This window comes from Propithecus coquereli, unplaced genomic scaffold (genome assembly GCF_000956105.1).
Source record: "Propithecus coquereli isolate 6110/MARCELLA unplaced genomic scaffold, Pcoq_1.0 Scaffold79, whole genome shotgun sequence".
In the NCBI taxonomy this organism is placed as follows: Eukaryota; Metazoa; Chordata; class Mammalia; order Primates; family Indriidae; genus Propithecus; species Propithecus coquereli.
In genome coordinates, this window is record NW_012154062.1 from 1,570,627 (window position 1) to 1,598,598 (window position 27,972).

General features: G+C 39.1%; 1 protein-coding gene across 1 annotated transcript in view; it reads right to left on the reverse strand.

The window, feature by feature from the left end:
* The window catches only part of LOC105825205 (PH and SEC7 domain-containing protein 3-like), a 132,753-nt gene extending 105,681 nt beyond the window's left edge, over positions 1-27,072 (reverse strand). Inside the window, exons 1-2 of the mRNA XM_012662910.1 lie at positions 26,914-27,072; positions 2,449-2,492 (exon numbers count right to left, since the gene is read on the reverse strand). Of these exons, the coding sequence (XP_012518364.1) occupies positions 2,449-2,492; positions 26,914-27,072 (203 nt within the window). The remainder of the gene's footprint in view (positions 1-2,448; positions 2,493-26,913) is intronic.
* Positions 27,073-27,972: the final 900 nt, after the last annotated feature.

Below are 27,972 nucleotides of genomic sequence, written 5' to 3' on the forward strand. Positions count from 1 at the left end.
ATATAATGAAATAATTATACTGCTCACCATAGGTTGGGGACCCCTATTCTAAAGGATACTAGTTTTCATAGATGTTAAAAGGTGCTTTATGATAAATCTAAGACTGAGTGATCTAAAAAGTTGGGGTATTGGCCCTTTATTCTCTGTAGAAATTCAAAATGCACATCAGATTGTTAACAAATGAACAGGCCAGTTACAGAGAACACTGTTCAATTTTGTTTAAATTAGAATTTATTCCAAGACTCATTCGACCCATAAATTTTTTTTGTTTTAAATATGTTAGATACAGTCGTGCTCTTTCCACAGGAAATCACTTTAGGAAACACTAATATATAGTAAAATTTGGAAATTTATAGAATATTAGAACTGGAAAGGATATCTGTGGTCATTACATCCAATTCCTTTATTTTATAGATGAAGAAAGAAAGTTAATTATATGATAAACTACTATAGTACCTTATTCTAATTCTTGATAAAGTATTAGAATGTATTAATAATATATATATGTATATGTATAAGCATATGAGAGACAAAGATAAAAAGAAAAAAGAAGTCAGGGCTTTAAAAGCTACAGCATTAGACATCAACTGAAGGATAACTTAATGTTTAGTGTTTTAGAACAGTTTCACAGTGTTATCCTGGGGGTTATAAGAGGCTCAATAATTGCTCCATCTTACTGAAGAGGAGGATTAGAGGTTAATTTGACCAGTGACTCAGATAGTACGAGAAAGAGCTTGTCAACCCAAAATCTATGTGACTTTGAAATCTGGGATCCTGAACTAGATGCTCTGCTGACTTCACAAGAAGGCCACAGAAGAATCCAGTTCCTGGGTAAACTCCCATCCCTCCCTCCTTGGATAAGACCCAAGATACAGCTTTCTTGCATCAAAGTCCAACTACACATAGACATGTAATTAAATCTACTGTAGCAAATGCAATATAAAAAAACCTAGATTTACAAAACAGGTCCTCAAGAGTATATTTATTTGCTTTGTGAAGTAACTTCATAAAAGAATCCTCAAAATATTCTCTTCCCCAGTGTGAATATTAACTATTTCATTTTTCTTACTTTTCTCTAGAGTACATATTTTGCACAGGTCAGGATAATCCTTTAACATTTCAGGAAGATTCTATCATCCACAAAATTTTTTCTAGGAAACTCACTTTCATTCATGATAGGTAAGTCCAAAGAAAAATTATCAACTTGGATTTTAGACCATGAATTCTTAATAATCCCTTGAAATGGGATTTAAATTTCTTTAAATGAGTCTCATCATGTATATACACAGACACATAAGACATTACACATACAAGAAAATATTAAAGTCTTATAAATGTTGACTCCCTAACTTAAAATAGTACTGTATGAACTTGCGGTTAATAAAAACAATTCAAGAAGTACTGATTTTTTAAATTCATTCCAGATTATATGTAGTCAACTGCTAGACCATGTTTCCCCAACGTGCATATGAAAGAACAAGATTTATCTCCCAAGTTATGATTCTCTAAACCCGAGTTCACTGCAGAATGCTATGATAGGCCATGTGCTAAAAGAAAAAGTTTATGAATGCTTCATATCAGGAAAAATCGAAAATAAAATTCGCATGTAGTACTAATTTCAAAAAAAAAACATTTTGACTTAAGTTTTTGATAACTTGATTAAAAATTTAGTAAAGATTCTTCTCTAACAATATTTTAAAAATTAAATTTTTAACTGCTATATTGATTAATGAAAGTTTAACAAGACTAGTACTGTTGGTCTACATAGGGTTAGGTGTAATTTATTTGTAACAGTATTCCTCAAAGTATGTACCTTGAAACACTACATTTCACTGTCAACTAGATTTAGGTAATATTGCACACTATTCCTCTCTTAGAGACTGACAACATACATGGGCGTTATATAAGCGCCTGTAAGTTCTGCAGTTAAAAAAATTATTTTAGCTTTATTTAATACATCATTTCTCAAGCTTATCTACGCACAAAACTTTGTGTGCATGTGTGCTTAATATCTGTCAATGTCCTGGTATGATTAGTATCACAGGAAACAGGACTGGAAAACCATGATCTATGATGATAAGGAGACAATTAAAATAACTGGATGGTACCAAAATCATTTGTATTAGGTTTTGGAATATATGAAATTTATCAACAGATTTTCTTTTAGAATGGTATCTTTTAAAGACACATTAAAAAGACAATTAATTGCCTACAGGCATAGCAACCAGTTTAAAAGCAGAACAAGAGCATATTGAGTACCAAGAAAAAAAACACAGGATGCTCATGGTTTATGTAGGTTTTATACAAAGTAGATAAGACACTTGGTGTAAAATGAGAACTGACGATGCATATTTAATCCTTCTCTAAGATCACATCCATGGCATAAAGAAAGACTGTAGGAAAAAGTGAGTAGTTCATTATTAAAAGGCTGACATCCAGCGTACTTACACTGCCCACTCAAGCTTCTCGTTCTTGATTGAGTTGTACAGAGCCTGTAAAGAGAGAAAATAAGATCGAATTATTCTTTTCATTCTGTTCCACGTCTTGAATTCGGCAAATGATCGGGCAACTCCCATAACCTGGCCATGAGGGGATGCGCCTGAAACCCCTTGTCAGTTACCTGGTAGGTTCTGGAAAGCGGAGGAACATACAGGTACGACAAAGGCGCACAAGGCAAGCAGTGTTTTATGAAACAAAGAGACTTTCACAAAGTAAAATATGTCTTTTATGAATAAGACACACAATATCATATTACATTTCACCATAATAAAATATTAGGATATGATTAAAATTCGACAGTGCACTGTATTTCTTATTCAAAAATGGTCATGCAGTTTCACTAATTTGGACATTGGAGTACTCATACTTCTTTCATTAACGGAATAAATATAACTTTTCACGGCAAGTTAATGAGTAATACACATGGTAGGGGGACTAAAGCCAGATATGGAAAAGCATCTTAGAATAGTTTTCGAGTTTCCATACCAATGACTTAAGCAGTTTTTATTGTTCTAACATTGTAATTCTGCTTTATATTTAAGTGAGAATTATACTGGTGTGTATGTGTGGTGGACGCGGGGATAGAAAGCTTCTTTAGAGCCTTGGAAACAATGATATGGTCAGGTCAGCATAACACTGCCTGACTCTTCCGGCTCCAGCATTACATATAAGGTCCTTATAATCAACTTGTTCCACTATAACAACTACCCAAGAAAATGCTACTGTACATGTCTCACTATGTTGCCCAGGCTGGAGTGCAGTAGCTATTCACAGGTGTGATCTGGGCTAAAGTGGTCCTCCTGCATCAGCCTCCCGAGTAGTTGGGCCTACAGGTACATATCACTGCACCTGGCTTTAGTGTTAAATTTTGAGTAAGATGTTAAAGAAGACACAAATGCATTTCTAAGATGTAAAATTGTAACAGCAAATTATATTGAATAAAAGAATAACTATATGTGTAAAAACGTCATGACGATGTTTTTCCTCAAAGGGATCATTTTTCCTCAAAGAAGGACTTGGACCTATTAGACCTTGAAGGCTTAGCAAAGACTTCTTTTACTTTGAGATGGAAAAAAGAAGGAACTACCTCATATTCCTATCTTCTGCCTCTTACTACGTCTGGTCCAAGTGTTTATATGCATGTAACCAAAGACTACACACCAATAGTGAATTCTCCTTTCAACAATACACTTCCAAATTCAGTACAAATGTGTTTAGGTTACAGATTTTATATTATTTAAGATTCAATATTTGTATCCTTAGTCAGTATCTTGACAGACTGAGGGAATTCTCCAGTGTGGCTGTGTTAGTCAATTTAACTACTGAATAATTATGGTAGCTAATAAATCAAAACACATTTTATCTTTATCAGGACATGGTAAAGTGTGTGCCCTCAAACACAAAAATGATACAACATCAAATTAAATTACAGGCTACATCAAGGCACAAAGATTATGCTATAAATTGAATATTCTTTTTGAAGAACTCAAATTTACTAACGAACTACAACCTACGGTATAGCTGATGTCTCATAAAGCTGAACAGTTATGGAAGTGCAAAAAAAAATAGAAATCTAACTCAAATTTCAGGGTGTTTTGCAGAATAAATGCCTTTTAAATGGATTCTATTACTTGTATGAGCCATTTTGAACCCACAAGCCACAGTGGGCTGAGAAACCGCAGTTGAAGAGAGATATCATTAAAGAGCTTCCTTATATACTATCATACTCAGTATCACCCTAAGTAATTCATGATGTAGCAAAGATTCAAAAAAAAAAATCTGTTCATAAAGGTAGACAGTTGAAAATTATATCTAAACATCTAAGATTTTTCTAATACACTCAATTCTGCCCTAGAATAAATTTTTTCAAAGGTTTGACCTCAAGGATATTTTGCTTAAAGAGAAATGAAATTCTATATTTAAAAATTCTTGCTACTCCATCAGCCAGATATCTCATGACAAAAATGTATTATAAAAATACCTTGTCAAATTGCACAGACTTGCCATATTGTAGGTCAAGTCCTCTCCCTGTGTGTATAATAAAAAAGAGATTTCTTCTTGTAAAATGCCAAATCTAAAAGGTGCATGTCATTCCTATTCTTTTCAATTGCAAAATTACAAAGGAATTCTCCTGATTCTTTGCAGCGCTTTTTGGGTGATCCATTACTTTTCTTAATAAAAGGAAGATGCTTTGCAAATGCATCCAACATGTGTATACCCTTGTTACGACTTCCTATCCTTTTATCTACTTAGCCCAGTTAAGAACCGAATTCCCTCGATTCCCCTGTATCTGCAGCCCAACAGTACCACTCCCTGTCCTGCGCAGCTGAGGCACTGTGGCTGTCACTTCCACCAGTCCTGTTAATACTTTCAAGTTCTTTGCCCCACTGTAGTTCTGTTGTACCTGGAAATAGCTACTGTATAACTCTTGACCAATCTCACGCTGTATTAGCTAAGATTTCTTTTAGTTTCGAACGTCAAATACCTAAACTCTAGCAACCTTAAGGGAAAAAGGGACCTAGTAGTTCATGTGGTCAGATCATGAAAAGGTACGGATGGAGCTGGCCTCAGGGATGCAGGAATTTTACTCTCTTTTTCTCCTCTTTCCATGCCAAACATCCCTAAGTCCTTGTTTCTCTCCAAGAAATGTGTCTGCAACAACCAACACCTACTCGCACCCTTGTGTCTCTCAATAAGAGAAAATAGTTCTTCCTTCCAAGCTCCAGTAGGAAAAGACCCAGGTAAAGATTCTCACTGGTGTGGTCTAGATCCCTTCTCCTCCCCGTGGATAGATCCATGTGGCTGGAGAAGAGGTGCTAGGACGGGGCCCGTCCCTAAGTCAGGGGGCCGGGGTAGCTGTTAAGGAGGGGTTAGAGCTGACATAGCCACCAGCATAACGCTTTACAGCCTCCCCAGCTCATTTGCGACTGACTCAGCACTACTAGAGAAAATTAAACAATACCGCAAATTAACACCACTGAATATTCATCATCTCAAACTTCCGCAGGGCCTTCATTCACGAGCCTCTTCAGTTTCTTGCCATCTTCTCTAAAATCCATCTGCACTGACACCTATTCTTTTCTCCTTTCTGATGGGAAGGGAAGAAACAACAAAATGGGATCTCTGAGCTGAACAGGGACTTAAGAGATCATGGAACAAATGCTTCCTTGCATAGGTAAGGAAAATGAAGCCCCATGTTAATTAACTGCTCTCAAGGTCCCCAGGTGTTTTTCACAGAGTTTGACTCAGAAACATTTCTCACCACGTTTACTATCAACTACCCACATTCTCTATTTCTAAGACTAAACCTTAGAGCATCATACGTGCCTGGCCTGAATCAGGGTCCGTGTGAAAAGGTAACAAGGCTTGTGCCTATTTCAGAATATATTCAAATAATGCTCAGCACTGTAATATTCTATTCTTAAAAGATGAGCTTAAACCAGAGCCGCTGTTGCTAGGACACATGCTTGAAGTGCCTCTGTCGGGGAGGATGATGGGTTTGCCTCGCTGACCCTACACTCTCAGTCCACTTATGACCAAAGGTATTTGCCGTGAGAATGGCTAGAATTGGAAGTGTAGTCGACGGCTCAGGAAAATAACTTATCTCTGTGGCCTAGCCCCAAGAGGGCAGTATTTTTGCTGCTGTGGAGGGCTGAATAACAGACCCCCAAAAGATGTCCAGCTCTGGAACGTCTTAGTATTACCTTATATGGCAAAAACTTCAAAGCTGTGAATATGTTACAGAACTTGAGATGGGAAGATTATCTGGGTGGGCCCTAAATGCACTCACAAGTGTCTTTATAAAAGAAAGCAGAGGGAGATTTAAGAAAGACAGAAGCAGAGAAGGCAACATGGAGAAGAAGAACACAGAGATGGGAGTGATAAGGACAAACGCCAAGGAATGCTGGCAACCACCAGAGGCGGGAAGAGGCAAGGAACGGACTGGTTCTCTCCTAGATGCACCAGAGTGCGCACAGCCCTGTCGATACCTTGATTTCAGACGTCTGGCCTCCAAAATTGTGGGAGAATAAATTTCTGTCATTTTAAGACACCAAGTTTGTGAAAATTTGTTCCAGTAGCCCTGGAAAACTAACACACTGGGGTATAAGTGAAAGGTAGATATTTGAACAAAGAATAATCACATGCCCCCAGGTTGATTTTCAGAAATATTTCTAGGATCAGTGTCTGGGCAAAACAGTCTTTTACCATAGTGGTCTCATCTGGAGATAGGATGGTTCACAGCAGTCAGCCAAGGAATTTTAAAAAATACTGATTATTGTACCCTATCCCAAATCACTGAATCGGCTCCCAGGATGAGGAAGTTGTGCATGAATATTTCCAAATGCTCCACACGTGACTCTGATATGAAGCCTTGGTTAAAATACCACTGCTTGGTGAGTTAACAAATCTTTCCTCTCACTGAAATTTTTGCAACGTAACTCAGGAGCTAGATAACAATCATATACCTCCACTGACACTAAACAGGACAGAATAATTCTTCAAATTTGAAGATCATCATTTTTAAGAATGGGAAAGCAAAGTAAATTGCTTAAATTATAGAGATAAAGGTATTTTGGCCTAAATTTACTTTTAAGTCTCTGTTCCTCACTTTTGATTGCTTCTCAGAGATGAAAAAGTACAATTTTATTCGAGGCTTAGCGCCGTCATTGTCTGCCCACACACGGCTCTCTGAAGTGTTTCCACATTACCATGTATTGTGTAACCATGAGGCTCTCTCTCCAACACGTTTTGTACAGTTGGTGGAATTTGTGTATTTTAGTTCAATCATCTTTAAACTCTAATTAATTTTTTTCTCTGTAGTCCCTGAATCGCTATGGAAAGTATGGAGGATAACATAGCTTCCATTTTCAGAGAAACTGACAGTGACCACAGCAGAATTTGTACTCAGAAAGAATTATGACACAAGCAACACCACAATTACCTTTTTCAAATGCAGTCCTGGCTCATGCAGATATTCAGATCAAGCAGACTTTTAAGTGCAGAATTACATATGCACCACTCTGGCAGTGTCATCAGAAAGAGCGAGCATATTTGAAAAAGACATTGGTTAAAAATTCATGATAAACCTAGTTACCAGATGAATGTCAAAATGGTGAGAAAAACTCAAATACCCTGCAGTGGTCATCAACTTTTATTATTCTCTCTATGCTTTAAAATAATACTAAAAAACCACATTATCCTTCACTAAAGGAAGCTTCTCCAAAACCAGTATTTGAAACTGACACTGAAGTTTGCCCCCTCTGAACCCCTGGAGGTCTTTATATTTGTGCAATGTGCCAAATAAGACTATGGGGGAGACTTGTTTTTTTTTTTTTTTTTTAAATGGCAAAAGGCAAATTGTCCAGCAGAGGTGAAAACAGAGAAACAGCCTGAAGCCTTGAGCACAAAATAATTCATAGGTAGATCCATTTTAGGGAGAAGTACATATGGAAGATGAGTTTCTGGAAGTTGATTCCCTTTAAATTACCAGAGTTCCCATGCACACTGGACAGCTTTCATGAGCCCAAGTTTAAAGGGCACTATGTTAAAAAGGACATATATTCACGAGCACACTTGTCCACATTCATCTCTTTAGATCTCCTTCGGGGTGACAAAGCATGCTTGACTTTGGTTTGTGTTTTTTTACTTCTACAGTCATATGCATCTTTTTAGATCTAGCCAACACGTAAACAGAGCCAAAATCTCTATCCTGGACAATTTTCTTGTGTTGTGGTGCAGTGACAAACCCAGTCGGCAATGGCAAAAATATCTAACCATGAATAAATGAATGCACCAGCATGAATTCGTAATGAACACTAGAAAATTAATTTAAAAACCCTTATCTTATTGAAAGGGAATTCTGAAGTATAATTAATATGTATAATTCATCGTGTAATCAACATTTTTGAGCACATTCTAGAGGCTAGGGAGGCATTATGCTAGGTGCAGACGAATCCATTCTGCCTTCAAGGGGCCTCTTACATACAAACTGTGTTGCTAACCCTGAGTGAGCTTTACCTAGCGGAGAATTAGCTAATGAAATCAGCTAATTTTTTACTTCCTACTTAGAATGTGCAAGACGCTTTCACACACAGTCTCCAGTATGTGGCACTATGTTATATATTTACTTCAGAGAAAAATTTAACAGATGAGAAAACAGACTCAACCTGAGGAGCTAAGGATTGGAGGGAGGTAGGTGGGGCACCTGACTGTCACTAACTTGCGCATTTAAGACAAGTCACTGAATTTCCCTGGCCACACGAGAGGGCCGTGTAAAGTCGTCATTCTTGGTCCCCTTCCTGATCTACCATTCTACGACGCTACTGGAAAAAGACCTGAGATAACACACGGCCAAACTCCCAAACTAGTTCTTTCCCTAGTCTTTGCTTCCTTTCCCTGTGGTGGCCATTAATTTTTTTTTTTTTTTTTTTTTGTCATAGTTACTGATTAGGAGCATCACTACCTGCTGCCAAATCCCAAGCATGGCTCTTATAAAGTAACGAATGCATATTTTACCATCACACATAAATGAGCAGGAACAGGCGGAGGGAGTAGGAGCTGGAGCCAGAGAGAAATGATTCTCTGAGAAGGTGAGGGTGGCACTTGGGACTTCTTAATGCCTCTTGTCAAATGTACCTTCCTGAGCTAAAATAGTCTGAACCACCATTCCTTCATTATTCCTGAAGAAAAAAAACACAGCCAAAGACAATACTAAATAAACACCAAAGGCTATCACGGGCAGCTCTGAAGGTGTGCAAAAACAAACTTGAAAGAATAAAAATGTAACTGGTGATTATCCTTTATCCTAATGCAATACTCCAAACTTTTTCTAATGTGTGTATGCATTCATTCATTCTTCATTCATTCATTCATTTTTGGGGTGGACATAATCAGTAAGATGTATTTACATAGAGCACATTCCTCCTAAAGTGTTTTTTTTTCACCTTAAGATTAATTTCCATTTGACTGGCTGCTGTGTCTAAGGGAAAGTGTCTTAAATATGCTAGTACAAATGACACTATTCCAAATGCAAACAAAACTTTAAATACTCAGCCACCGAGTTTCTTGTTAAGTGCAGGCATATCTTGTTTTATTGTACTTCACAGATATTGTGTGTGTTTTTGTCCCCCAACCACTAGATTACCAGGGATTAGATACTGTACTTTTTAAAAATTGAAGATTTGTGGCAACCCCGTACCAAGTGTATGAGCACCGTTTTTCCAACAGCCTGTGCTCACTTCATCTATGTCACATTTTGGTAATTCTCACAATATTTCAAAGTTTTCCATAATTATTTCATTTGTCATGGTGATCTGTGAGCAGTGATTTTTGTTGTAATTGTTTTGGGGTGCCACAAACCATGCCCATATAAGACGGTGAATTTAGTAAGTGTTGTGTGTGTTCTGACTGCTCCACCGACCACTGGCATTCCCCTGTCTCTCTCTCTCTCTTCTCAGGCCTTCCTGTTTCCTCAGACACAACAATATTGCCACTCAGCCAGTTAATAACCCTACAATGGCCTTTAAGTGTTCAAGTGAAAGGAAGAGCCTCACGGCTCTGATTTTAAATCAAAAGCTAGAAGCAATTAAGCTTAGTGAGGAAGGCATGTCGAAAGCCGAGGCAGGCTGAAAGCTAGGCCTCCCGTGCCAAATGGTTAGCCTAGTTGTGACTGCAAAGGCAAAGTGCCTGAAGGACATTAGAAGTGCTACTCCAGTCTACACATGAATGACAAGAAAGCGAAACAGCCTTATTGCTAATACGGAACCAATTCGAGTGGTCTGGATAAAAAGATCAAACCAGCCACAATATTCCCTTAAGAAAAAGCTTAATCCAGAGAAAGGCCCTAACTCTCTCAATTCTATGAAGGCTGAGAGAGGTGAGGAAGCTACAGAAGTTGGAAGCTAGTAGAGGCTGGTTCATGAGGTTTAAGGAAAGCAGCCATGTCCATAACATAAGCGTGCAAGGTGAAGCAGCGAGTGCTGATGGAGAAGCTGCAGCAAGTTACCCAGAAGATCTACAATAGTTAATCGATTTTCGATGTAGATGAAACAGCCTTCTACTGGAAGAAGATGTCATCTAGGACTTATAGTTTGACAGGAGTAGTCAATGCCTGGCTTCAAAGCTTGAAAGGACAGGCTGACTCTCTTGTTAGGAGCTAATGGAGCTATTGACTTCAAGTTGAAGCCAGCGCTCAATTACCATTCTGAAAAGCCTAGGGCCCTTCAGAATTATGCTAAATCTACTCTGGCTGTGCTCTATAAATGGAACAAGAAGACTGGATGACAGCACATCTGCTGACAGCATGGTTTACTGAATATTTTAAGCCCACTATTGAGACCTACTGCTTAGAGAAAAAGATTCCTTTCAAAATATTATCGCATATTGACAATGGACTTAGTTATCCAAGAGTTCTGGTGGAGACGTACAAGATGAATGTTGTTTTCATGTCTGCTAACACAACATCCATTCTGCAACCCATGGATCAAGGAGTAATTTTGACTTCAAAATCTCATTGTTTAAGAAATACATTTTGTAAGGCTATAGCTGCCATAGATGGTGATTTCTCTGATGGATCTGGTCAAAGACAATTGAAAACCTTCTGGAAAGGGTTCACATTCAAGATGCCATTAACAATGCTTGAGAGGGCCGGGCGCAGTCACTCACGTCTATAATCCTAGCACTCTGGGAGGCCGAGGCGGGTGGATTGTTTGAGCTCAGGAGTTCAAAATCAGCCTGAGCAAGAGCGAGACCCCGTCTCTACCAAAAACAGAAATTAATTGGACAGCTAAAAATATATAGAAAAAATTAGCCGGGCATGGTGGCGCGTGCCTGTAGTCCCAGCTACCCGGGAGGCTGAGGCAGGAGGATCGCTTGAGCCCAGGAGTTTGAGGTTGCTGTGAGCTAGGCTGACGCCACGGCACTCTAGCCCGGGTGACAGAGACTCTGTCTCAAAAAAAAAAAAAAAAAAAACAATGCTTGAGAATCATGGGAGGAGGTCAAAGCATCAACATGAACAGGAGTTTAGAAGATGATTCTAATCCTTCATGGATGTGCTTCGAGGGGTTCAAGATTTCAGTGGAGGCAGTAACTGCAGATGAGGTGGAAGTAGCAAGACAACTAGAATTAGAAGTGGAGCCTGAAAATGTGACTGAAGTGCTACAATCTCATGGTAACACTTCGGTGGAGTTACTTCTTATGGATAAGCAAAGGAAGTCGTTTCTTGACATGGACTCTGCTTCTAGTGAAGATGCTGTGAACATAGTTGCAATTACAACAAAGGATTTACAATATTCCACAAACTCTGTTGATAAAGCAGTAGCAGCATTTGAGAGGACTGACTTCAATTTTCAAAGAAGTCCTAGAGTGGGTAAAATGCTATCAAACAGCATTACATACTACAGAGAAATCTTTCATGAAAGGAAAAGTCAATCGACGCAGCAAACTCGTTGTTGTCTTATTTGCAGAAATTGCTACAGCCACCCCAACCTTCAGCAAACGTGACCCTCATGAGTCAGCAGCCATCACCATTGAGGCAAGACTTTCCACCAGCAAGAAGATTATGACTTGCTGAAGATTCGGATGATTGTCAGAATTTTCTAGAAATCAAAGATTTTTAAATTAAGCTATGTAAGTTTTTTAGACACAATGCTATTGTACACTTTATAGACTACAGTGTAAACATAACTTCTATATGCACTGGAAAACCAAAAAAATCTGTGTGAGTTGCTTTATCGTGATATTTGCTTTATTGCTGTGGTCTAGAACTAAAGCTGCAATCTGAGTTATCCCTTTATAAAAAAATTTTCCCCTTGTTAAAGCTCTAAACATTTCCTAATGAATCAGTTTCAACATCAAGTCCAAATGCTGGTTCAACACCAAAAAACAGACTAAGTGTTGTAACTCAAAAATCTATAGTATTTAACAGGTAACATGAATGAGTAGGGAAGGCCAGGGAGAGACTGGGGATTTGGAGAAAGTTCCATGTAGAGGAAAAGCTAATAACCAGCTGTAGCCTGATTTCAACCAGGTGAGAATGTAGCTTCACTATTGCTAGTTACTATTATTTTTTGGAAGTAGTTAGAAGTCCACATTATTCAGGGATGAGAAATTTTCAAGTATGGCAACAAAAAATAGCAATTAAAACTACTGCGGGCCAAACACATCTATTGTCCAACTGGACACCAATTTTGAAACTCTGATTAGAATGATGTGATTAGAAAATTGTAGGGAGGAAACAGTAAGCATCACTGAATAAATTTCGGTTTATGATTTAGATTTAAACTTCTGAATATTTTGCTTCACCCGATATTTCTGATTTTGTGATGATGTTCTAGCCATTTCACAATAGCTGATATTCTGTTGATAATAATATAACTATCAGTGAGGATGCATGCATTATGTGAGACACTGCTAAGACCTTTACTTAATGCCAATGAACCCTCACAGCAACTGTGCAAGTATTATTCTTCCCACTTTAGAAATGACATAACTGATGCTTACGAAGGGTAAATGGCCTGCCATACGGCAGAGCTGGGGATCTGAAGACAGGCTTGTCCTAGGCCAAAGTCTGTGCTCTAAAGTGCCCTAATCATGACACAACACTGATGCTATATTTATATGTTATTTATACACATGCACATGTAGGTGTGTGTGTGTGTATATATATATATATATATACACACACATATATGTGCACATGTTAATATAGATTATCAGAGATAAATTTTGCAACTCTGATAAATGCCTTGTTGAAAAACTTACTAAAAATCAGAATGAAATTAAAAACAAACAATACTATCCGTATTAGTACATTTCGTAGCCCTTTTAACTTTGTTATGTTGGTGCAACACCTGTTATTAATTTATCTAAAAATAACGCTCTCTTACTTAGGGGAAGATATCCACGATCCTAAATTCACAGTTCAGGAAACTTATGGTCACAATATACATGAATTGATGGTCAATAGTTCAAATTTTCCTTTAACACGTTCAATCTTTATTATCTGTCTGCTCCAACCACCTACATGGCATACCTTGCTCAATTCACCTATATTGTATTACTGTATTGTACAATGACCACAACAAATATTTTATCATAACAATATGCTGATGTACCAAGGAAATTACTTTTATAACTACTACATGCTAATCCACTAGGGATACGTTCCGACAACCCCAGTGGAGCCTGAAACCATGGACGGCACCAGATCCTACATATTCTATGCTCTTTCCTATACATACGTACCTATGATAAAGTTTAATTTATAAGTTAGGTACAGTAAGATATTAACAATAACTAATAATAGAAAAATTATAACAATATAATTGTTATCTTGCGCTTTGGGGCCATTAAGCACAATAAGGGTGACTCGAATGCCAGCACTGCGGTACCGCAGATCTGATATCCTAGATGGTTACCGTGTAACGGTCAGGGAGCGCGGACAGCATGGACACGTTGGACAATCGGATGGTTCATGTCTCAGGTGGGATGGAGATTTCATCACACCACTCAGAACAGTGGGCGACTTAAAACTTATGAATTATTTCTAGAATTTTCTATTTAGTATTTTTGGACGCAGTTGACCGTAGGCGACTGAACCTGTGCGTAACTGAAACTGTGGAAAGTGAAACTGTGGATAAGGGGGGGATCCTGTAAGAGCACAGTATATAATACAGGTATCAATACTGGATAGCTTTAAGTATTTTATAATTACTAGACTGTAACTCATGATTATAGAATGAATAGTGTAACAGTTATAATACTTGTACAGTGTAAATAAATCTTCTTTTAACACCATCCATTCAATCAAATGTTCAGTCAAACAGTTACTACCTGCCAGATACTACTTAGGCACCAGGATCCAGGGTGAACAACGCAGACACAGACCTTAGATTTTAGTGGGGTGGAACTAGACAACAAAGATGATGACAAACAGATGATAATTGTCATTTTTTGGTGGTCTACCAGAGAATTATCATAACATGATTAACATCAGGTAACTCAAAAGAGTAGCTTTGGACTGGATGGTCAGAGAAAGCCTCTGTGAGCCATCAGTGGCAGGGAGCAGCCACGCACAGGTGACGGGAGAGAGGTGAGCAGCTCCTCCGCATGGCTGTGCCTGGCGGGTCTGGCGAGGCTGGAGCACGGTGGGCCCAGGGTGTGGTGGATGATAAGCACAAACAGGGAAGCTAGTCCCTTTAACCAGCAAGCAGTTAAAGGTTTATTCTGTGCAAGCTGGGCAGCCTGCTACAATCCAAGTTTTTAAAGGCATGAAGAGAGGACTGGAAGAGAGCCAGCGAAATAGCAGTCAGGCTGGTGGTACCTGAGTGACAGGTGAGGCGACCTGGCTGGGGTAATGGCAGTGGTGGATTTGGGGTGTGTCACATTGTCTTCCTAAATTACAGGACAGTGGTGGCCCATTTTTGCATACCTCAGGCACAAATAAATTGGGTAGACAACCAGTTTCAACAATAGCACCAGAAATACAGTGTTATGCATGAATATTTACAGTCATTTAAGCTACTAAGCAGGAGGTCAGTATTATATTAAGATGCATTGTTAAAGGAAAAAAGGTGCCAAACAGTTGTTATGGTATGCTTCCATTTTGCAGGGGGTGGGGGATATGTGTATCTGGTCACGAATAGAACGTTTCTGAAAGGATACACAAAACGCCGCTGACAATGACTGCCTCTGGGGAAAGCGAGTGAGCAAAACTGGGTGGGAGACAGAACTTTCAATGTATAAACTTCTGTACTACTTGAATGTTTACCAGACCACGTACACATCACTTCCTTCAACTAAAAATATAGATGACACTAGATTTTATACTCCTTGCAGATGAGATCAAGTCTTCTGTCTCCCTTTAGACCCTACAGTGTCTCATAAATTATCTTGACCACAGCAAGTGTTTTAAAAAAAAAATTCTGTTGAGAAGACAAGGACCTCACTGATAATAATGATGCTATATCACAATTAGGATGGGAGGTACCCAATGTAGGAAAAAAGAACAATGAACTCGAAAAAAGAACAATGGACTGAAAATCAGTAGACTTGGATTGAAAGCTGTCTCTACAACCTATGAAATAAGTACGATTACTCCAGTTCACTGGTCTAGAAGCTGAAGGTTAGAAAGATTGTTACTTGCTTTAGGTTGCAGGTTGCCAGAGCAAATTCAGGATGCCCGGTCAAATCTGAACTTCAGATGAACAGCGAATAATTTTTTTAGCATAAGTATGCACCTCAATTTTGTATGAGACATACTTATACTAAAAATTATTTGGTATCTAAAATTAAAATTTGTCTGAGTGTTCTGTGCTTTTATTTGCAGATTTAGCAAATAAACGCAACTTTATGCGAGTAACATCTCAAATATACAACTGATTCCAGAACTGATATTTTATTCACTATTTTACACTTTCATTGTGTGTTTCCCAAAATGGGCTTGCCATGACTATGTCAAAACCCTCCTGGGAAAAGGATATGTATCCCTGGAGAAGAGCTATTCTCACTGAACTTACTGAAATATAAATGGAAAGACAGCAACATAGATTATGAAAGCACCCTCATCTTTCTTCAACCCAGTGTAGACATTAAAAACAAGTGTCCAATAATATTATGTAGATGTGATTAAATGTAGAAATCCTTAGAGCCTAATAGCTTAGAAAGAGTTTATGTGATTAAAGTCTTAGCGAATCACCTTCTTCCTTATAAAATGAGTTAAAAGTTAACTTCCAGAATATTCTTCAGGATACATAACTATTTTCTGACCTGTGTAAGCACCGTGATTCCCAAATTTATTGTTCATAGCCATCTCCTCGTTTTGTTTTTAACTCTTATGCTCTGATCCTCTGAAATTGTAATTTATTTATCAAAAACTTATCTAGATTTGGACAGCTAAGTCATGCCAATGAAAAATATAACCATGACCAATGTTTTCAAAGAAGATTCTGAATTGTATTTGCTATAATCTGGTGTTAGATCCCTCTTGTTGGTAGACTTTAATTATTGGGAAACAGCAGGCATGGATCATAACAAAGAATGCTTCATAATTTGAGAACATAAGGAAAACATAAATTTCAAGTGACCTTGTAAATTACATGCAGTATTTTTTAAATACCTGAGAAAAATGATCAATTATATTTAATGACTATGGACATAGGAAGTTAACATGCCCAGTTAAAAAAAAGCTGTTTGTTGGGTAACGAGCAGAGCCCTTTTTAATAAATGGCTTATAAAAAACAATCCCTGGGGGACTTTGACATTTAGAGAGAAGGCCAGGTCTGGCATTTGTTCCCCGTCATTTCCATGCATTAGACAAAGCAATGAAGACAAACCAAATGGAAATAGATTTTATCTAAAACAATCAATATGGCCAAATTAAATAATCTAATCTGGTGGATACTAGGCTCTCAAATTTCATAAACAGGAAAATTTTCAAAGAAAGCGTTGGGAACTACATAGAATGGCCAGGTTTTCATTTTGCTAAGTTAGAAAATAAATTAAAAACACAAAACTACTATCAGTCCATAAAAATATACTACGTGGACAATCTCAGAAAAGACAAATGTTTCTCCAGAAAGAACCAGTCTTCCAGTAACATTTCGCTACAGACTGAAAACCTTGACAGCAAAACATGGTCTAGTCTGATAACTGCTACAGTATAGAGTCTTGGAAAAGATGTACTTTCTTTCTTTTCTTTTAAAGAAGCCTCTATTATCTGGTATTTGTTAAATACAAAGTTAATTAACACTGGAAATTATTCAAATCTCCTACATACCTATGTATGCTACCTACTTTCCTTCCTATTTAAAACTTTTCTCAGGACAATATTTGTATATCATTTACATAACTGAAATTAGTAAAAGGTACCTAATGAAAATAAAAATCTCTTAACTTCATCTCCGATTCTTGTTGCCCACAGGCAGCCTCTTTTGATTCCTTTTTGGTTTTTCTATTTTTGATACGAACTATTCGCTTTCAACTGTGGGACTCTGGAAAAAGAGATTTAGCTCTCTTATTGCACGCACGTAGGTACATGCAAACACACACACACTCTACCCTACTCTCTCCTCCTCCCTGTTCCCAGTCGTTCTATTAAAAGTACATCACAATCACAATTTGGAGGCCCGTCAATTTTCAGTGTCTATGTTATTATGACTATATAGATAAACTTCACAACTGAGTTAGTTGGTACACTATGTTACATTTCCTTTTTTATAAGCTTTTGTTTTCCCTGGCGTTAATCATCACTTCATTTTGTTGTTGTTTACTTTGTTTTCTACTTATCTCTAATTCAACTCCACACTCTCCAACAGGTGATGTCTCTGTCAGTGATGTCTCTGGGAATCCTCTCTGCTCCCACGCCCATCTCACCTGGCTGGTTTCTCTCTCCTGCACAGCGGCTGTCCTAGGGCTTCCCTTCCCATCACGCTGGGGACTCCCTCTCCCTCTCTGCTATTAGTTTCCTGTTACGGGACACCCTGCCTTCTCTTTAACTTCAAGTAAGTGAGAAAAAGTAAAGGGGGAGTGGGGAGGAGAGAGGGAAGAGACTCCCTGTTGTGAAGTGTTTATACTTTTCACTTAATCCTGTTATTTTCGACGTGGGGATCTCACTGCAGGGCCTCAATGGAGACTGATTTCCTAAATCCAAAGCCTCCGGGTTAAACTCACCAGAGAAGAGGGGAGAAAGTGGTGGGGGAGGGGCACTTGGCTACACAGAGCAGGAGAGGGCACTTAACCAGCTTAGAAGCTTGCAAGGGATCTTCCTGTCTTGACCCCTGCCCTCAGAGGCAGCCAGTGCCCCCTGTTCCTGGGCCTTCCCTCTGTTCTGTGGAGCAAATCAGTTCACTTCCTTTCTTACCTCCCAGGTCTGCAGGCACGTGGGGTGGGTTTCAGCTTTCTCTGGGGTGCTAAAACAGTTAACGAGTCTATCTGCTTCCCATCTTTCAAATGTTGTTGACATCTTGAGGACATCCTCTCTCATTCTCAGGGTCCTTAAAGATCTATGAGTTGCACTGCCATTTTAGTGAAATTTATGTGGGCATAGGTAAGAGCACATTGTTATCTTAAACTCTAATTTTAAGAATTAAGTTTTTGCTATAGATAAATACCACTTAATCATGGTCTAAGGCAGTAGTCCCCAACCATTTTGGCACCAGGGACTGGTTTCATGGAAGACAATTTTTCCACAGATTTGGGGGCGCTGGTACGGAGCTCAGGCAGTGATGGGCCGCGGCCCAGTTCCTAGCAGGCCATGACCAGTACCAGGCTGTGTGTGTGTGTGTGTGTACGTGGGGTGGCTGGGGACCCAGGACCCAAAGGGATCATTGCAGGAGGTTGATGAGGCATCCAAAAATCCCCTCAAAACACTGCCCAGTCATAATAAAAGTATTCTGGAGAGCCTTTCCATTCTGCCTTTTTTTTTTGTTCTTTCTCCTTTTCCTCTGTTCCACCTCATCTGCAGGAAAATTTTACCTGTGTTTAAGAAAGTGTACCAAGGAAGAGAAGTGTCACGTATCAATATAAATCAGCTGGTACTTTTATCTGTCCCTCTAAGTGACAATAAAGAGCTTCTTCTCACTTTCTCGTATCTTGTGTGTCTAGTAGGTCTAGTTAGGTGGGACCCCCAACCCTTTAGGTTTATTTATGCTGGGAGCTGTTAGAAGAAAACTGTAATGACAAGCTCAATGGGAACGAATTTCCTTGTCAGGAGCTGCTGGGGCCCCCAGATCTAGAGGAGGTCTCGCTGCCTGCCGTGAACACCTTGGCCTGCTCCAGTGGACTTCTGAGTTGCAGAGGTGCAGCTGATTCCACTAAATTGCACCGGGGTGCAGGATGGAGCTTAGCCTGTCTGGGATGGCTATGTCATCTTATTTGACTTCCTGGAAACAAATGAACACCTGGCTCGCCTTTTGAATCTGGCAATAGCGAGTATACTGGTGTCTCCAGTACCTTGGGTGGCGTTTCACATTGTAAAACTTAACTGCAGGCTACAGCCAGCAGCATGTGGTGAGAGGAGTTAGGCTGAGAGGGCCTCAGCCAGCCCTATCAGAAAAACTTTGATGTGAAGCATTCCAAAGAATCTACTAGAAAAACAAATTTCATTGAAGTCAGGTGATCCGTGTGCCCAGAGGGGTACACTAAATGTCATACCATCAGAACACGGTAGACTGGATTTTAAAAAAGAAATGAAAAAGTGATCTGCTTGAGTGATAAGGCAAAGCCCAAAATCTGAATTAAAATGGGAGACAGAGCAAGAGCGAAACCCCGTCTCTACTAAAAATAGAAAGAAATTAATTGGACAACTAAAAATATATAGAAAAAATTAGCCGGGCATGGTGGCGCATGCCTGTAGTCCCAGCTACTTGGGAGGCTGAGGCAGAAGGATTGCTTGAGCCCAGGAGTTTGAGGTTGCTGTGAGCTAGGCTGATGCCACGGCACTCTAGCCAGGGCAACACAGTGAGACTCTGTATCAAAAAAAAAAAAAAAAAGGGAGACAGAAGAGTAACTTCCATCTTGAACTACTGAGAAGGAAGCCACGTTGCTCAACTCCTCACAGTTTCTGCATCACTGTAAGTAAATAAAAAATGGTTCTAAAAATCTCCTATTAGACTGTAAGCTGAATGCAATGCCTAAACTCTAAACCAGGCATAATCTAGCAACAAGTCGCACTAGAGGAAAGTCATCATCCTGGAAACTGCAGGACACGCGGTCACCACACATATTCCCACACGTGAGCCCTGAGGGTTAATTTCAGGTTGTCATGATGCTACAAAACCCCCTAATCTTCAACAATGACTATTTTAAAAATGCAAGTATTTTTTTCTCTCCCTTAACTCCTATAAGTATTTCATAGATTCTTCTTTTTCCCTCCTCTTGATTCTGTCAAGGGTATTATACTAGCTTGCCAGAGATGGGGCTCAGAAAACAGTACCCCAAAATGAAGGCCTCAGATGCAAAAGTTCTTCTTTGACCTTCCCTTGACCTCCTGCCTCTCAGTCCCATTTTCCCCTGAGGCTAGCCACAGAAACTAGAATCCCTTTTCCCCAAGGCAGGTCATAAAAGCCAGAACCCCTTTGCCCAAAAGCCAGTCATAAAACCTAAAATTATTCCACATAAAAACTGGCCATAAAGAAGTTATGTGACCTACCTTATTATTTGACTATAGGTCATAAGACTCTCATTCCAGAAAGGGCCCTACCCCACACCCTGAAGGAAGGAATGCTGCTCAGAGAGGCCAAGAAGAATCTAGACAGACAGGCCTTGCTGGGTTCCCACACTCAGCGAGTTAGCATTAGATCATACCCTGTTTCTACATGGCTGTCCATACTTGTTGAACCTAAGCATAAAAATAGACAATTTCTCCTATGTCTGAGTTTTCATTGTGAAGGTTCCTACATATACACATTAAAATAAATTAATCAATCTGCCTCACATCAGTGATGTTTTCAGCAAACCTTGGGAGGAGGGCAAGAGCCTTGCTCCCCACATAAGCAATGACAGCATGGACCAGAATTTCCTTTACAATGGTCAAATACCATGTAGAAGTTTAGAAAGACCTGCTTTAGGACACCTTCATTGGAAGAATGTGTTCCAATACAATCTACTCGTAAGAGTCGTGGAGCAAGAATGCAGTGTGACACCAGGATTTATTTTAGAGACATTCAAACCAAACACAACACCACCTACACTTTGCTCAAGTGAAACAGGTGAACAGTGTGGACGGTAAAGATCTGACCTGAATTCAGGAGTCGACACGTGCCACTCTATCAAGAGCACAGTTTGTTCAACATTCATCCTAAATAATCATTTGTACATCCTCAAAAAAGGTGTTAATTTACTTGAAAGTACAGTAGGATCTGAAAAATTCACAGAAACAAGCTGGGGGAAGGGCAAAAATTAGGGGGTAACAGGGATTCCAAACAAACAAATTCAGCAACAAAAACCAATGTCACTTTGCTAGCTCCCTTGACCTAAAAATAAAACCAAAGGTCGTGAAAGTTTTTATTGTGGGGCAAGTCTGACTCAAGTCAACTTAAAGGGGATAAATACCTATTGATGATGATACTAATACTGACATTGATAATGATAATTATGAGAAGCCAGGTCTCTTAAGATCTCCTTTGGGTAAGGGTCACATTAAAACATCGGAATGTGTTAGTTTGGCAGAATCACACCTGGAGGGAAAAGTGTAATTTCTTGAAACACAAGAAATACAGTGTAAAGATAGCAGAGCCAACAGAAAAGAAATAGAGTTCTGGAGATGAAATTGTTTTTATCTTTGCACTACCAGGTTTACTTTGTGAAAGACATCTCCTCCCTGATCCTCCCATATGCCAGGTTATAACTAGTCCAGGGGGATGTTCTTGATATTCTGACCTAATAGTTTAAGTTGTCAAAAAAAAAATTCCAACTGGGAGTCCATGAGACTGGGGTGGGGTGGGGTGGAGTGGGTTTCTGGTACTTCAAATTCCGACAGGAACAAACCAAATCCCAATGTAAACAGTAAATTGAAACTAGAAACGACACCAATCCCAAACTACCAACTTCTTTTTAAAAAATTATTATTTTTGTTTATCATTTTTTTCATCAACTAACTTCTAAGCAATCAAAACTGTTTCTTTGTCTTGCTTTGGCAAATACTATATAAAAATTTCCCCTCATGCCTTCTTAGCCTCTCAGTAGAGAGGAATCCCTGAATCCTCAAATAAATGCTTTAAAATTTATATGTGCTTAAGTTTTTTTTTTTTTAACACAAAATCTATTGTCTCTCTTGAAAGGATCCAGCTAAAGGATGAATTTATGAGTTAAAAGATGTTCTGCTTCAATTTAAGAATTAAAAAAATATAAAGCGACATTTGCAGGAAAATTTTCAAATTATGACTGAGGATTTTCTCCATATGAGATGAAATATGCATTTTTAACTAGGCAGATATGAATGTCCCATTTGACCAGAATCTCCTTTCCTGGCTCAGCCTTTGTCTAAAGAACAAAAATCATCTAGGAAAGAATGAGACATCTGTAAGCCTCCCACTAAAACTTCATATTGCAAAAGGTCATTGTCATGATTTCGTCAGGTTCCTCTGTGTTTACATTTAACTCACAGAGGGAGAATGATTAGCATTTATCTCACAATGCTTAAGAAATAGCGAACAAAACTTGTGCAGAATGGAGAGAATAGGGTTGATGGTGCCTTTCAAACACTGTTGCAACATATTTTAAAGAGCAATGAATTAGGCACTCCCAAAGCAGTATTTTGGAGCAAAGCACCTTCATTTTCCTTTAACGTATTTATGGTTAACATCTTCTAGCACAGGAAGAGGTTTATTCAAAATACATATAAAACTCACCTTCCTTAAATCTAGCTCAGTCTTTCGTCCCTTTACAGAGGAAATAACCCCACCAACCTCCGTGAGGTTTCTAAAATTAACATGGCTCAGAACAAAAATATCATTTTATCAACTCCTGCATTTTATGGGCGAGTCTTAGGAAGGCAAAGTGATTTGTCTAGGCGCACATCACTAATCAGTGAGCAAAACGAGGGTAGACCACCAGGATGCAGCATCATGGCTGAGAAAGCAAATGGCCAATATTTTCACTAAGCACCACTCAAAGGACCAGTAGTTTTACTAGAAGTTTCTGAAATTTCACTGTCACAGACATTGATATCTTTGCTGTATTACTGAATAAAACCTTTAAACAGTTCATTTGAATCTGCAGGATTAACTAGTGAATTCTTGATTAAATCTCTAGCCTCATGCTATTACTCATAAAACGCCTCAAGGATTCAACCACGCATGTTATATTCACCCACAACATAAAGAAATCAAAGCATCGGGTTGGGATTTCCCCCTCATCTAAATGTATAACAAAGTTTGGCATGACAAGGGGGAAGGAAAAAAGTTGATATTACCAACACGAACATTTACAGATTCATGTTCTGAACCTTACTCAAGTTAAAAACTAACCAGTACCAAAATAATTTATATTTGAGCTATAACTAGATTCAGAGGAGCAATGCGGAAATGTCTGGCAGAACTGAGGTTTCAATCAACACATGCTTATACTGCACACCCCAAATTCCGGAGCACAGTCGGCACTCTGTATCAGAGGGGTTTCAAAACCCCACAGACACAGAAGGACAATCGTATTCCACTTTTAAGAAATGGATTCCAAAATGTTACTTCTGTCAAAGGCAGAGCAACCAGCTGGGCATGACAGCAGGAAGGGCTGCACTGCCCCCTCCTGGCCGGGAGCCTCGCTGGTGACTCTTCCAATACCAGACACTCATCTGACAAACAGCTGAACTCAAAGTCAGACTTAATCAATACATTTTCACAACGAATGCTGGTCTCCGCAAAAACGCATAAATATTCTTCCAAAACGTTAACACTGCATCCTGCCCATTTTATCTGCTTCAGAATTAGATATAAACATTATTAGCTAGAAAAAGGCAAAGCCGCACTCTCTCCAGAGGAAAGAATAGAATTTAAAAACACATTAAAGAAAAAAAAAAAGTCCACACAGAGAATGGAGTTTTAAAGAAAATAACATACCGAAGCTGTGTCTTAGTAGGTTAAATACTATTGTTCAGACTATGTCAATATGAACCACAAAGGATTAGAAAATCCAATTTTCTTAATTTAAAATGATTAGATCAAGGAGAGCTTTTAAGAGATTTCACTAAAATCAAAGGCAAAGAGTATCTAATCCTTTCAGAAGTCCTTTAACACTTTCTTCAAATGAAACAAAAATGAATAAATAGGATAAAAAGTGAGGACTATGAATGAATTGATATTTAAATAAACCATTATGTATTTAGTGGCCCACAGAACAAGTTAAAAACATCAAAGATGAAAGTTTTCAAAGAATACAAAACATGTTCTAATCCCGACTCTCTGCCAAGGAGAGACGATTATCATGCCCGTTCTAGAAAGAGCCAGAGTTCCAGAGAGATAAAATTAAATCCCAGGAGCATACCATGAATTAATGATACTTTAAGCAGTACCATTACTAGTTAACGGTGGAGGAGGTGAAGGGGTGGAGAGAGGTGGGGGGTGTGAAATTTCTTCCTGTCATCAGATTAGACATCCTGCATTCTGGAAGAAGAGTCAGATAATCAAAAACTGCTGTTTACATGATTAGCAGGAAAAAAACACTGATTTAGGTGCTAAAAATGACTACTAGATATAGGTAAGGTGAATGAGAATTCTGACTATTAAAACTTGGAGTAAAATGTGTAACTGTAAATAAGAGTATATGTTGACATATAGTTATACATGTCTACAGTATAATTAAGTTCACTAATTTACAGTACAAGCCTATTCAGTTTACTTTATTTAGGGAACAAAAATGGCTAGTGAATGATTAGGTTTATTCTATCTAATTTCCTATTATAATGATTTCCCATTAGCTACTTCTGATGTTCACTTTTAAAAGACTAGATAATCCTTAAAAAAAATCCTCTTATGAGACACTGGGAGCTTGGATATATTCTTGGATACATATCCCAGAACTTAAGAGATAAGTTTCAAAAAAAAACTAATAATTTTTTAAAAAACTGGCTGTAATCTCCGAAGTATTGTGTGGTGGCCCACTGACTATAATTCTACCAGGGGTCTTTTATATTGTTAACTCCTCGAAATGTTTGCAATATTCCAAAAATAAAGTGCGTGGCCTTCTCTAGCATAGACGTGTATCAGATAAAAGTATCTGTTCTGTGTGACAAACATAGGAGACAGCAGAGAATCTTTTCATCTGGCATCTATGCTAGATTCCAACATCACACTACACAGCCACAATTCTGGGTGAACCCACTAATCTTACAATACTGAAGTTATCATCAGGACAGGTGGTAGGACTACAACGGTGTTAATGTGAAGACCTCTCAGTTTGCCATAGGCTCTAACTGCACACTGAGAGTATACATTGGACATATAAAACAAAATCTAGAGATGACTCGGTGCTCTTTATAGAAGCCACTTTTATAGCCATGTTGAGAATCACATACATGCCAATATACATTGTATTTAACAATGTAAGGAACCATTTGAGTCTCTCTCAGCAGGAGACTGTAGTCATCACACCGCAGGAGGTCTCATCACAGTTTCAGTAGAAACCAACACATCCCCATCCGGGTAACATTAAAGGACTTTGAAGACACACGTTTCTCCCTACAGCCGAAGCCTCTAACAAAATCTGAGGAGCAAAAAGCCACCTCTGAAGATTTACTGGAGCCAGACAATTTGCTCACGACTGACGGGGTTAGATGCCGCTATGTCAGAATCTAAGGTGGGGGATAAGGAAGCCAACATATTTCTTGAAGTCACACTAAGGTATTTCGCCACCTGTCCCCTGCCATATTTTTAGGGGAACCTATTATTACCAAAGTCTTTCAATAATGTAGTGTCACAGAAGGGAACCGGGAGGGCGCAGGAGAGGAGTGCAGTGGGGAGATGTGGGAGGGTGGAAACCTGATGTCGCTGTCACCGGGTCCGGATATAACCCTGGGAAGACTGAAATGACACTGGGACCCACCTCCTAAGCTTTCCCTGCACATAATCAAGCCTGTGAATCTCCGTTCTAATCATCTGTATCTCCAGCCCTCGAGTTCTGTGATCCTATGATTCTATTATTCCATTTTTAAACCTGTGGAGTGGGAGTGTTTCTGAGTACCCTGCTCACACAGATGGTGGTGGGCAGGATCTCAAGAATATGTTGCATGTAGTAAATGCCCACTTCACTACGTAATCACTCCCTTCCCATTTCACACGAACAAAGATTATATTATCTTAAAGACAGCCACAGAAACACAAGTGGTTTAATGGCACCATAGCATCAGCACATGTATGTGGAAGGAACATGAAAGAAGAAATGTCTCCTAATCACACACAGCTGGGGCTAACGACTCTAAACATGACAAGAATGTAGTATAACAGGACCAGGTCACTACTGTGCATTAGCTCTACATTTCGGGGGACAGAGGGTGACCCGGGGAGGGAAAGCAAAAGGAACTCACTGGAAGAGAAAATCATACACGATCTCTATATTCCTGATGTTCTAAAAATACACGGCACTGAAAAATCATCTGTCAAGGCAACCTTTCCGAGACTAAAAACAAGATCAATGTGCCAACCACCAGTTTCCCACATCATCTCATTTTAAGCATCGCTCTGATCCTTCTCTTCCACAAACTGGCTCTTTACAAAACTGACCCACGCCACAGCAATCTCTGCATCTGGAGTTCGGGTACCATCCCCTTTTCACCTGCTCGCACCTGATCAGCTTAGAGCCATTTTATGCTCCTTGTTACTTTTGCAGACTGTCACTGCACATCAGACACTGGCAAAGACTGTATCCAATTCTGTTATCCTACCATACAATTGTCAAGAAGGTTTTAGCAGGGTATTTCTTTACCTTAGTCTCCTTAGCAGAAAACTCTGAGGAGTTGGAAATTTTCATAGACTTTGACCTGTGGGACTGCCGCCGGATAGAATCCTCCCGGGAGTATTTCACGGAACCTGAGGTCCTCACCCGTACCTTGCTGGCACTCTGAACACTATTCACGCCAATCATTTTGAAGGTCAACTAGGGAAGGGGTTTTGGAGAAATCGAAAGGCACTTTCCAACCGTTACAAGGCTCTAATGCTGGAGGGACTCTGTCGGGTTGCGCCTGAGCAGCTCCTGAGCGCCGTGATCCGCGTCAGCTTGAGAAGCACCGGGCTGCTTCCCCCAGCATCTTCAACTACCCTGTTTGCAGCGAGTCTGATTGTTCCAGGCACAGCTCACGTCACTGGCTGCAAAGAGGAAAAAAAAAGCAATCCACCCCTGCTACTCGTCTCTCTTTTCCACACACACACACACACACACACACACACACACACAGCCCGCACAATATTCACACGCTGGAACAAATGGCAATTGGCCAGGCAAGCAATTCATTAACATTCCAAATAGCAACACTATTTCTCTTCTGATATTGTGCAGTAAGCTCATTAATGTTAACAAAATAGAGATACCACAAATAAAAGTCTCAAGTAATCTGCAAGGCACCATGTGGGGAGGGAACGGAGCTAAATTTCCAAAAGGAGAGAAAAAAAAAAAAAGATAAGCATGAAATGGCTCAATCAATTACAGGCTAGTGAAAAGAATGGTAGATACAAAGGCATCTCAATGATCAGTAATTTTCCTTTCTTTTCTGTTTCAGGCCACATGCTGTTTAACAGCAATTCAAATTGCATTGCCATTCCGAAGAATTAAAATGTTTCTCGTGACCTCAGACTACTACAGCCATATATTTAAACAGGAATTATGTCAGCTTGTATGGCAAATCCAGAATAAAGATGTTATTCTACCTCTCTATCATACTGAAAAAATAACTGGGGAGTTAGCACATGTAAACTTTAAATACGGCTCAGGGTGAGACCAATGAAGCCATCTCAGATCAATAAGGAGCAAGCCGCTTTTCCAAAAGCT